Raw genomic sequence first — 13035 nt, forward strand, 5'->3', positions numbered from 1 at the left:
TGTATATGTGTATGTATATGCACGTGTATGGTTAACTGCAAGTATTTCTACTTCTTTCATAAGAGGAATACAGATTAAAGGTACTCTGGAGTTGCTCGTTTCTTCTGTAGCAGATTGTGTTATGAAGCTCTTTGATTTTTACCTCTGTTAGTAGAACATAGGGAAACGGGTACTCTCATCCGTTGCTGGTGGGAACACAGTAGTGCATTCCTTATGGAGGAGAATGGGCGATCTCTAACAGAACTACACCGCAGTCTTACTTCCAGGACTGCACCCTAAAGATACTCTCCCCAAAATATGAAAATGCATTTTCACAGAATTAGTCATTGCAGCTTTATTTGTAATTACAAGTGTGAATGCCCATACCTGGGAATTTGGATGAATAATGTGTGGAATTGTATATCTTCTCAAGAATACTATGCAGTTGAAAAAAGAATGAGAACGTCTTTTTTAAACGATGGAGTGATTTCTAGGATATAAGGAAATGCACATGTCACCTGCTTCTTTTTTGCAAAGAAGGACGAAAAAGATGATCCAGAAACTATTGAGATGTGTTACCTACAAGAGATGGGTGGGACCAGTCTGGAAGGGCTAGGAAGTGGCAAGAGTGAGCAACACTTCCCTGGATGTACTTGTTATACTTGGAACCATGTGAATGTTTTACGTATTCACAATAAAATGAAAGGGGAGGATCCACAATGGGATGTAATTAGAAGATGAACCTACCTGTTTCAAACGAACAGCATCATCTCACCAAAGAGGTGGGGAGTAACTCAAGTGACTTGAACACAGTATCTGGCTCTATACCCTGCGTCTAAATTTAAAATGTACGGTGCACAAGCGTTGAATCCTAATTTTGTATATTTGCATTAGGTAGCTATTCTGAAGTAATTTTCTGTGAATTGTAGGATTGAGTAGATAAGTAAATATATGGGTAATGGGAGCCAAGTTTCTGACTGTTAGAGAAGGTTATTAAGTTATGAAAAGGAAGGAAATTAAAATGAACCTTATGTGTTGATAGGTATCAGTATGTATTTACTATATGTTTATGTAAAGAAAGAAACAGATATGTATATGGGTGTATATACATTTATGTTTTAGCTGCGAAAGGACCTAGAAGCAAGGATATCCCATAGCAGTGAGCACTTCTGGAGCTGAGGTCTTGCTTCCTAAACACCATTCCCCGCTGAAAGGAATCGGGGCTTGTTGGAGAAATGGAGAAATGACTGATCTCATGCGTGGGATAGGAAGAATACAAGATGAACACAAACCAGCTTGTTCAAGAAATAAAGGCAGTGCTTAAATGATGACGCATGAAAAGGACCCAGGGCCCAGTTAAAATTAGCTCCAACTTGCAAAAATTGGGAGGACAGTTGGATCTGAAAACTTACAAAGTGAAATAAACTTAGAATAGATGAGTACACACTGATACAAATAAATAAAATGGATAGGTTAATAAACAAATGGGAGGAAAGGGGCTGCTCTTCCTTACAGTGTAATCTCAGCTGACAAATGTGGAAGGAGTGATGGAGTGAGAGTTTCACTTTGACCGCATCATAGGAGTAACTGATTCAGACAGCAGTTACCAGTGAATGCCAAAACAAGTGCTGAGAGCTTGATGGAGGCTAGTTATTTACAAGGCCCCAAAAGCAAATTGCCTCTTAATTACAAAGGGAGAAGTGATCACCGTAGAGTGGATTAACCTAGTGAGCACTTCCTGAACTAGCTGATCAGTGTTACACATCACCACTACTTGAACAAACCAACACCATGTGCCTCCTGGTCGCACTCCAGAAAAAAACACATCATCACTTCTGTAGAGATTCCTGTTGAACTTGTATCTAATCACAGGGAACCATTAGACAAACCCAAGGGAGTGATATTCTACAAAATAGCTGGATTGTAACCTTCAGAGCTGTCAAGGTCATGAAATGCAGCGGCTGCTCCAGATCTGAGGAGACTAAAGAGCCATGACAGCTAAGTGCAATATGTGATTGTGAAGTGGGCCCTGGACTTGGGGGGAAATAGTTACAAAGAACTTGTTGGGGCAGTTGACAAAATTAGAATGTGGACTGTGGATTAGATGATAATGCTTTAAATTTCCTGAGTTCTAAAGTTGTACTGTGGTTGTGTAAGAGAATATCCTTCTTAGGAAATAGACCCTGCAGTACTTACAGGTAGAGGAACAACATGTCTGCCGCCAAACTTCAGTGACGCGGGGGCTGTGCGTGCCTAGTGAGAGCAAATGGTGAAGCGGGTGTGCGACGTGTAAACAATCGGTGCATGGGGGTAAAGAGTATGGGAGCTTTTTGTGTCACTTTTGCAACTTTTTAATAAACATAAGATCATAAAATATAAAATCATAAAAATAAGTTAAAAATGAGGTAGATCCTAAATGTAAACTTTAGAGCTTATGACCTCCTTTTAGAAAATGTAGGAGTAAATCTTCATGACCCTTGGTATGGCAAAACTGTATATATGACACCAAAAATACAAGTAACAAAAGAAGATGTAGGTAAATTAGACTTCATCAAAAGTTTAAACTTTGTGCTGCTCACAGTTCCATCGAGGAAATGAAAAGGAGGAACCCTTACAACTCAGTAGTAAAAAATAACCCAATTAAATGTAGGCAGAGGACTTTGCTTCCCAGAAAAAGATACACAAATGTCCAATAAGCACATGAAAAGATGCTTAACATATTTAGTCGTTAAGAAATGTAAAGCAAAACACAGTGAGATGTCTATAATTAAAAAGGCAGATAATAACAAATGTTGGCAAGGATGTAGGAAGAATGTTCTAAAATTGATTGTGGTGATACACAGCTTTCTGAATATACTAAAGGCATTAAACTGTACCTTTTATTTTATTTTTTTTAATATTTATTTATTTTTAGAGAGAGGGGAAGGGAAGGAGAAAGAGTGGAAGGGAAACATTAATGTGTGGTTGCCTCTCATGTGTCCCCTACTGGGAACTGGCCTGCAAACCAGGCATGTGCCCTGACTGGGAACCGAACCAGTGACCCCTTGCTTCGGAGGCCCGTGCTCAATCCACTGAGCTACACCAGCCAGGGCTAAACTGTACCTTTTAAAAGGGTGAAATATGTGTTTATAAATTTTATCAATAAAGTTCTTTAGAAAACTAGGCATGTAGAAGAACCCAATCTTACAACTCAAGTTAGTTGTTTGTTATGAAATACACTGTTGTGTGTTTGTAAATAATCCTTTCAGTAAGGATTAGCTAGTGACTGCCTTTAAATCCTAAGAGTTGGGGTATGCTTTTAAGGAGAGTGAATTTACTGGGGAGGGCAGAGTCTTTTCTTAGTAATGTAGTGTAATGTTAAGCAAGGGGCTTATCAGAGAGCATATTAAACTTTGCTGTGATATAGAATAAATATAGAATGAATAAGAGTGATACTCTATCTGTAATATTCAGAGTTGTCTTACAAGCTATGGATTATCTCCTAACATGAGCTACTTCCTGGACATTTGCCTGTTACTGGGAGAGCAGTGATGCAAAGGTTTTCATCTTTCAAGAATTCATGTGTTATGAGGGCCTTTCCGATTTTAGATATAATTCAGATTTGCTTCTTTAGATGAAAATTATTATCCATTATGAAGGCCAAAATCAGAGAGACTGTGTGAAGCTGTTTAATTTATGTGGGTCAGAGACAACCAGGGCCGGAGAAACAACCTCAGTGTTCTGGTGACTCTGTCCTTTAATCACTCTGGTGCGGGGAGCCGGGCCATTTCAGCGCAGTCGTGGGGATGGGGCCCGTTAAATCCACAGCGCAGAAGGTCCGTGCAGGCGGGCCAGGCAGCTCATTGTTTCTCTGGCCTGGGATGCGTTTGTGTGCCCTTTAAAGTTCTCAGCCAGTGTCCGCACAGCTGCTACTCTCTTGTTACCTGAGTTTTTCCCCTAAATCTGTTCTTAGTCTGTATTTATTTTGTTGCTCTAATCTTAGTCTCTTATTGGGGTGAATGTGCCTAAATCCGTATTTAGTTCTTTACTGGGGCCTAGCAGAATGGGGGAAAAATGAAACATTTTAATAACTCCTATCTTGTTTACATTTTGTTTTGATCAGAACTGTTTGAAACAGAGTACTTAAAAGTGCTCATTTCGGTTCTCTCATTCAGGATGTTGCGAGAGTCTGGCCTGGAACTAAAATGCCTGGACAGATGGGGAACATCGATAGGACAGAATTTGGATTGAAAGTAAGTTTCTGCAGTGGCTCTTTTTAGGAACGAATAAACTAATGCCTAAATGCACAGGCTCCAGAGTGTGTATTTAATGTGTATCTGTTTAATTACTGTTTGTTCAATTTAATGATTGGTTCTAATGATTTTACAGTTATTGAGGGGTGGAGAATACATGAACTGTGTTTGTGTTACATATTCACAAATTTTTAAGACTGATTTTGTTTCTTGCTTTAGGTGTGGAGAATAAACACAAAACACAATATAATCTATGTAAATGGCTCTGTCCCTGGACATAGAAATTGCTTAGTAAAGGTATGTTTCGTTGTCTTTATTTCCTATTGTTTGTGTATGTGGATGTGAGTAAAATTCTCCTTTAACCCATAAACATTGTAGCTTGAAAATTAGTGGCTGTTTTTCCATGAGTTCTCTGATTTTTTTTTGGTGGTGGGGGGGGTGCTTTTTAGCCTGAGTTAAAAAATTGCACAAAATAACCTATAGTATATGTCTGTAAAATGATGAGCCTGCAAAGAGGGTAGGACCAGTAAGCAGAGGCTCTTTAGAAATGTGGAAAGGAGATTAGGATACTGTTGTCAAAATATGATAATACAAGAGGTGGAAATTAAATGAGAGAGTCAAGAAGAAAGAAGATTAGAGGTGGACATTTTAAATAAATAACAAAAATCCTGTTATTATATCACCACCATTGCTCTGATTGTACTTTTAAGTATTTTTCCTGAAAATATGCATGTTCATTTTTATGTTCAAAAACGAAGTAAAAAGAAGAAAACATGTTTGCACAGGATAGATGTGAAGAACCCATGATGATCTCAGAGACGTGTTTCTATCAGATAAAACACAAATTACGTACTCTGCCTGGGCTCAGACCGATGTAATGCAAAGTAAAAAATAATCACTTGAATTTTGAATCTTTCATTCTGAGAATAAATTTGTATAACAATAGCTATTCCTATAAACATATCCTTTATTAATTTCCCAACAATAACAACAAAGATAGGTTGAAACTTAAACCTGAGATTTTTTTTTTTAAAGATTGTATTTACTTAGAGAGGGGAAGGGGGCAAGAAAGAGAGGGAGAGAAACATCACTGTGTGGCTGCCTCCTGAGCGCCCCCTACTGGGGACACAGCCAGCACCCCAGGCAGGTGCCCTGTCTAGAAATCAAACCAGTGACCCCTTGGTTCACCGGCCAGCACTCAATCCACTGAGCCACACCAACCAGGGCTAAACCTGAGATTTTTCATATTGGGTCTCTTTCTATGTATGGTTTTCATTTCTCTTTTTAAAAATATATTTTATTGATTATGCCATTACAGTTGTTCTAATTCCCCCCTTCATTCCCCTCCACCCTGCACACCCCCTCCCCCACCATTCCCCCCCCTTTAGTTTATGTCCACGTGTCTCAAGTTCTTTAGATTCTATATTTCCCCTACTATTCTTGCCCTCCCCCCTGTCTATTTACTACCTACCATCTATGCTACTTATTTTCTGTACCTTCTCCCCCCTTCTCTTCCTCCCACTCCCCTGTTGCTAACCCTCCATGTGATCTTCATTTCTATGGTTCCCTTCCTGATCTAGCTGTCCTCTTAGTTTGCTTTTGTTTTAGGTGTGGTTGTTGATAACTGTGTGTTTGCTGTCCTTTCACTGTTCATCTTTTTTATCTTCTTTTTCTTAGATAAGTTCCTTTAACATTTCATATAATAAGGGCTTGGTGAACTCCTTGAATTTGATCTTATCTGAGAAGCACTTTATCTGCCCTTCCATTCTAAATGAAAGCTTTGCTGGATAGAGCAATCTTGGTTGTAGGTCTTTGGATTCCATGACTTGGAATACTTCTTTCCAGCCCCTTCTTGCCTGTAAGGTCTCTTTTGAGAAATCCGATGACAGTCTGATGGGAACTCCTTTGTAGGTGACTGTCCCCTTAGCTCTTGCTCCTTCTAAGGTTCTCTTCTTCATTTTAATCTTGGCTAGTGTAATTATGATGTGCCTTGGTGTGTATCTTCTTGGGTCCAACTTCTTTGGGACTTTCTGAGCTTCCTGGATTTCCTGGAATTCGATTTCCTTTTCCAGACTGGGGAAGTTCTCCTTTATTATTAGTTCAAATAAGTTTTCCACTTGTGGCTATTCCCCTTCCCCTTCCCCTTCCCCTTCTGGTACCCCTATAATTCAGATGTTGGAACGTTTAAAGATGTCCTGGAGGTTCCTAAGCCTCTCCTCATTTTTTTGAATTCTTGTTACTTCATATTTTTCTGTTTGGTCATTTTTTTCTTCCTTCTGGTCCACTCCCTTGATTTGAGTCCCAGTTTCCTTTCTATCACTATTGGTTTCCTGTGCATTTCCCTTCATTTCAATTAGTTTAGCCTTTATTTGTTCCTCTAATTTGTGACTAAAATCGACCAGTTCTGTGAGCATCTTGATCACCAGTATTTTGAACTGTGCATCTGAGAGGTTGGCGATTTCTTGGTCACTTAGAGTTATTGGCTCTGGGGCTTTGAATTCTTCTTGAGCCATATTTTGGTCTCCTCTCAGCTGTCACGTATGAGGGGCATAGCCTTAGGTGTTCACCAGGGCGGGGCAACTCAGTTGCTGGGTTGTGATGCTGTATATGGGGGCGGAGTCAGAGACGGGCAATGGTGGTCCCCTCTGCTGGGGCCTGTGCGGTCCATCTCACTGCTCGCTCCCTAGCTGGTTTATCTGCGCGCGAATGTGTGACTGCAGTCAGCCTGCCACCTTGTACCCTCACTGGGTCTGCCTGTTGCTACCCCACACCTGGGATCCGCCCACAGCTGCCTGGGGTCGGGGGATCTTTCTTGCCTGACCCAGCTCCACTGCTGGCTCTGCCCCGCTTACCTGTCCTGTTGAACGGTTCGTTGTTGTCGGACTTCCATATAGTTCAATTTTCTCTGTTTTGGCTGCATTTTTGTTACTGAAACTTTGTTGTCTTTAAACTTGGTTGTGAGAGGAGGCACAGTATTTCCACCTACAGCTCCATCTTGGCGGAACTCATATGGTTTTTATTTCTTAAAGTAGGTTCTATTATCATCATAAGGTACAATATTTGTTTTAATCTTACAGTAATTAAAGTTCCCATACTGCCACTATTTTTGACTATTCTCATTTTTCTTTAAAAATGTATTTGATGAATATTAGCAAGATCTTTTTTTTTTTTTAAAGATTGCAGGTGTTTAGGCTTAAGTAAGTTTCCATTCTCCAAGTGACCACAAGGACAGGCCATTGAAGCCAGCACGTTGTCATTGTGCTTCTCAGAACATTTGGGCTTCAAACTTCAGGGTATTCCTACATGTACACTCCAGGTGTATTACATGTTATGCGTATCACAGCCCTAATAAAAGAGGAAAAAGGAAAGGGATTACTCTGCAGAGTACAACTGGACTGGATAGCAGGAGAATTTTTTGTGTTTTCAAAGCCTTACAGGGTTCGCACAAGTAATGCCCCTTTTTTATCACAAAATCTTTTATTACAAAATTATCAGTATATAATCTGTAACACAACTATACCACACTCAAGCACACTGTATGACATTGTGGGTGAACTATTCAAATTAGAACTGTAAGTTATCCCACCCGTATTATTGCCCTGCCAACCTCACTCAGGTGGGCCCTCCACCTGCCAGGCCCTGTGTGTTCCCCGTCGCTGCACACGAGGCTCGGCGAGAGCAAGTGTTTACATTTACCAAATTAGCACAGAAAATTTTATTGTTGGTTTTAATGTTTATTCAGTTTTATTTTCAGTTCTAAATTCTGACACAGTTTAAATTGGTGAGAATATGACCTTTTTTCCCCCGTTAAAGTTCAACCCAAGATTAGTTGGAAAAAAATAAGATTATTTTCTTCTGGGCAACTTACTGATAGTTTTTTTGGAATAGTTTTAATGAGAGAGATTAAAATAGATACGTTTTTCTGTACTTAGCTATTCCTAGCAGCTGTGTACTTATTTCAGCCAAAATGATTATGACTTCTTTTATTCTGTGTATAATTAATTGTATGCAATTTCTTTATTCCTCTCTGAAGACTGTAGAACACAGGTGGCAAACACAGACCCATGGGCCAAATCGGCCCTCCGCCTTGTTTCATCCAGCCCAGCACCTTGTTTCTAATCCGGTGGCAGCACCGAGCTCTCAGTTAGTGAGTAGTTACATTTACACAGCCCTAAAACTACATCCGGCCCTTTGAAGGCAACCGTGAGGCAGATACAGCCCCGGTGAAAGTGAGTTGATTCCCCTGCTGTAGATAGAGTGAGTCAGAGGCTTTAAAGAGCCTGAAGACATTTTCCAAAAATAAAACCCAACCTGTTAGATTGTATCAATAGCTGGACTATTCCTTGGTTTATGAATTCACAGATAGAATATTTTTAGAATATAAAGAGTTAATAGAGATATAAACTTACGAGTTTATTTTTTTGCTGAATACTATTCTGTTCTTAGCTTTTAAATGAGAATGCTATTTGTTAAATGTAAGCTAATTTCCTTAATGATATTTTTGATTATGCGCTCTTAGAATTAAGACTAATAAAAATACTAGGTAAACTGTTTTTAACTTCAACTAAAAAATCTGTTATAAAATAAAAATAGATAATATGAATAACTGTAATTGAGAAGTAGGTAGTGATGCCTTTTAGATATACAGTTTACATCAGATCTTTCTATTTGAAGAGTTGATCGGATATAACTTATATAACTAGTAATTAATAGACTATAATTTGTCCTGTTGGGCCATTCTAAAGATTTATAAGTTATGGATAAGATACAAATTAATAGCCCTGGCTGGTGTAGCTCAGTGAATTGAGCATGGGCCTGTGAACCAGATGATCGTGGTTCGATTCCCAGTCAGGGCACATGTCTGGGTTGCAGGCCAGTTCCCAGCAGGAGACTCACGAGAGGCAACCATACATTGATATTTCTCTCCTTCTCTCCTTCCCTTCCCCTCTAAAGATAAATAAATAAAATCTTTTAAAAAAATGTACAAATTAATAATCAGTAATTTTCTTAGGAGGTAGCTGATTAACTTGAAGATTGTATTTATATCATTGGATTAATAAAATGATAAGTAAAAAGAATACATTGAGTTCCTTTTACATTATAATAGTTGCATTATTCACATTAGAAAATATAAGAACCAGTATTCCTTGATTATGAATAATAAGTAAAACAGGTTATCTTTAAATAACTTAATTGGCAGCACTTTTAATAAGATCTTTGCTTCCTCCCCCAGATCAGAGATTCTAAACTACCTGCATATAAAGATTTCAGTAAAAATCTACCGTTCCCCACGTATTTCCCTGACGGAGATGAAGAGGAGCTACCAGAAAATTTGTATGATGAAGATGTGTGTCTCCCCAGCTCACCTTCAGTCACATTTGCCTGACCTCACTGGACACGGAAGAGCACCACATACGTTTTTAACTTGGATGAGCCAGAATGATCATACACCCAGGAATTAGTTTGCTTTCTAAGCCACAACAGTATCACACTTGCCACCTTTGTCAAGGGCAAAAATGTGTCATTCATCCTTCAGTGGCATTTTTTAAAATATTACCACATTAAATAAATCAGTTGATTGGATATGTCACATTTGGATGGACTCACAGTTTGCATATTAGCAAAATTTTTGTGATTTGTGAATTTTATTTCTCCTTTTACTACATGTTTTTCAAGTTACCTTAGGATGTTCATCAATCTAACTCCTGTTAAAGACCTGTCTTTGTGAACGCACGGCTGTGGGGCAGTGGCAACCACACGGGAACTGCAGTGCAGCCCGTGTGCGTAGTGTGGCCCGTGTGCTAAGGTTCGGTCCCGTCGGTCTGCCGCATCAGAGTCCTAAAGGAACAGGAAGGGGACTTTCTGTTTGAACTACAGAAACAGACATCATAGTACAAGGCCTGCCAAAGACAATAAAACCATACATTATGGGTGTTACACTTTTGTTGAGAGGAATATTTACTTTTTAGTTTGCTCCCTCAACTGTAAGATAGTATAATCATGTTTCTATGATCCCTTCTTAAAAGGATTTGAAGTGGCCTGGGGTAGTACATTCAACACTTTTATTAAGCACCTCTTGCTGAAAATGTTAATGGCTCCTGACTTCTCTTCATTGTATGAAATTAAAATGTGTTTACCAGTGGGTACTTAGGACAAATAATTAAGCTTAACAATGTTAAGTATAAGCAGGCCTCATTTAACTGCTGGATTTACTCTGGACCAGATTCCTGAGGCCCCACAGAATTCATTTTAACTCCAGATGGTTTCTGAGACTTGATTCATACGGCCACCCGAGAGCCGTAGCGTTGAGCATAGTGTTAGGTCTCCGCGTGATTTCATGATAACTAATGAGTTTGTTGCTGAAAAGGCCCCATAATACCTTCCCGCCTGTATCTTGTTTCTCTCATTCTTAATTTAAATCCAAATGTGACTACATTTAAATCCAAATGTAGCCACATCTTTTTAAGTTTTTTATTTACATGCCATCTCATTCTATTAAAGATTTGTGGAAGTCGACAGGAGATTCGTGCAGTAAAATGGTTTAGTTGGGGGAAGATATCTAGGGAGACACAAATCAGCACAGGTGCAGGGTCAGGAAGGACGATGCCAGTGTCGTGTAGATGGGCAGCCTGTGGTGTGGTTGCCACACTCAGGGCAACTCTGATCTTCCTGGGTACCCGGTAAACAGGTGACTTCCTCAAGAGAAATCATTTTAAACTGGAGGAAGTCTTGGTTTCCATACTATTTTTTTAGTAGAAACATAAATAACCTATCACCCTAGAAATTCCTGAACTTGTTAAAAGATAAGCAGACGTCATACACAAGGGTAAAATATTAAACACATTCTTCTCAGAGATCAAACAAGAATACCCTTTACTAATTCTATTCAACAGTGTTCTTGGGGTCCCAGCCAGCGCAGGACACACAAAAAGTAATGATATATACATATATTGGAAAGTGAGATTAAGTCTTAATATTTGTAAGAAAAACACTCTACCTAGAAGATCAAAGACAGTTAAACTGACAGCCTGTCAGAATCAGTGAAGAAAGTTCAAAAAGGTGACTGAATACAGAATTAATATACAAACACATTAACAGCAATATTTAATTGGAAAATTTTATGGGACAAAAATGGAACCCACTCAATAGCAATTTTTTTTAAAACGTTACCTAGAAAAAGGTCTAACAAATTTCCTAGTCCTGTTGGAGAAGATAAGATTTTATAGGACAATAAAAAATAATAATGGAGAGCAATATTCTGGTTATGAATGAGGAGATTTAATATTGTAAAGAATTCAATCCTATTTTTAAAATCTTGACAGGACTTACCATAGTATTCAAACTGATTCTAAAATTCATGTGAACATGTAAACTCAAGAATAACCAAAACTTAAAATTAGTTAGGTATGACCCATACTGTACTTAGCGACTTAGGCTTACTTAATTTTGAAATTCAGAATACTGTGTGACTAAACTTTTTGATTAGCTACATCTGATTAAAGATTTTAATGAAAACCCGGGCCAGGTAGCTCAGTGGGTTCCAATAAGCCACAGTTGCAGGTTTGATCCATGGTCAAGGCACATACAAGAAACTAATGTTGTGTTTTGTTTCTCTCTAAAATCAACAAATATATTTTTAATTTTACAAAGGTTTTAATGACCAGCCCGTGGACGCAGACGACAATATGTTAAAGGCCAGGGGCGGGGCTTGGTGGAGGGCAGCTAAGGAGGGGGAAATGGAGGACATCTGTAGTGGTGTCAACGTTTAAAAAAAGGGTTTTAACGAACTTACAGATGTGTCAAGTTTGCTGATAAAGTGATGAGAAGCAGCTGTTACCTTGGCAAGAGAAATGAGCAATTATTACTTGGAGGACATAATCTTGGAACCACAGCGTCTGAAAGTGCCAGACGACAGAAGAAGAGCAGAGATCAGTTCAATAGCCGTTGGCCCAGGGTGTGCATTTTGAAGTCAGAGTCTTGTAGAGAGCGCCTCCTGACCCCGAACCCACCACCATCTATCAATAGAGTCTGCAAGTGGCCCACGGGTCTGCACTTGAGTTTTAAAGAAAAAAATTATAGTTGTCTAAATTATGACTACGAAAGAGAGCCCTGGCCTCCAGAGCCAGACAGCAAAGCACCTGTACCCACCCAGCACTCTCAGCCTCCCTCACACCCACTTCCCCCTGCCAGCACCTCGTATAGCTGCGCATCTGTTGGGAATCTAGATCTTCCTTTTGCAAGCTTTTTCAGTGGCCAAGGAAAAGCATTTTCCTCAGCCAGCTGGGAGAGAAGGAAGCCTTCACCACAGCTATGGATATATAAGGCAGAGAGTGCACCTGGTCCAACATCGAGCAGAACACTGATTGTTAAGAACCTTGGCTCGCTATTTTCTGGCTACAGCACCTGTCATTAAATGTTCAACTGGAGAAAAATGGAACTCCGCCTACAATGGACAAAGAGTACACAGTCTGGACTCTGGCTGGCTCACCTCTCTTTGGAGCCCACTCAGTACTAGTGACCTACTCCCGAGCAGTGTTGGCCCCAGACAGAGGTGGAGGCAAGTCGGTTCTCAGGAGGGGAGCCCACCTAGTCCAGATTTGGGCTTGCTCGTTGTAGATTTTTGTTTTGAAATGGGGGGCCTTTTTGTAGGTACTTTTTCTATCCTTAGTTTATACTAGCCATTAGCTGTAAAGTAGATAAATATGGAACCTTATATAATAAATTCTGTAGGCCTCAGGAAGGCCAACTGGTCAAGGCCTACCTGCTGTAAGAGTTCCACTAACTCCTGGTTCTTCCTTTCCAGGACCCATAGCTGACCTACTAC

The 13035-nt window shown here is 39.6% G+C and overlaps 1 protein-coding gene across 1 annotated transcript in view; it reads left to right on the top strand.

The window, feature by feature from the left end:
* The window catches only part of MRPL3 (mitochondrial ribosomal protein L3), a 40543-nt gene extending 30788 nt beyond the window's left edge, over positions 1-9755 (top strand). The window contains exons 8-10 of the mRNA XM_037061287.1: positions 4134-4211; positions 4431-4508; positions 9445-9755. Coding sequence (XP_036917182.1) covers positions 4134-4211; positions 4431-4508; positions 9445-9597 — 309 coding nt within the window. The 3' untranslated portion in view covers positions 9598-9755. The remainder of the gene's footprint in view (positions 1-4133; positions 4212-4430; positions 4509-9444) is intronic.
* The last annotated feature ends 3280 nt before the right edge of the window (positions 9756-13035 follow it).

Source organism: Sturnira hondurensis, unplaced genomic scaffold, assembly GCF_014824575.4.
Source record: "Sturnira hondurensis isolate 20B ecotype Veracruz unplaced genomic scaffold, ASM1482457v3 Scaffold0013299, whole genome shotgun sequence".
NCBI classification, from domain to species: Eukaryota; Metazoa; Chordata; class Mammalia; order Chiroptera; family Phyllostomidae; genus Sturnira; species Sturnira hondurensis.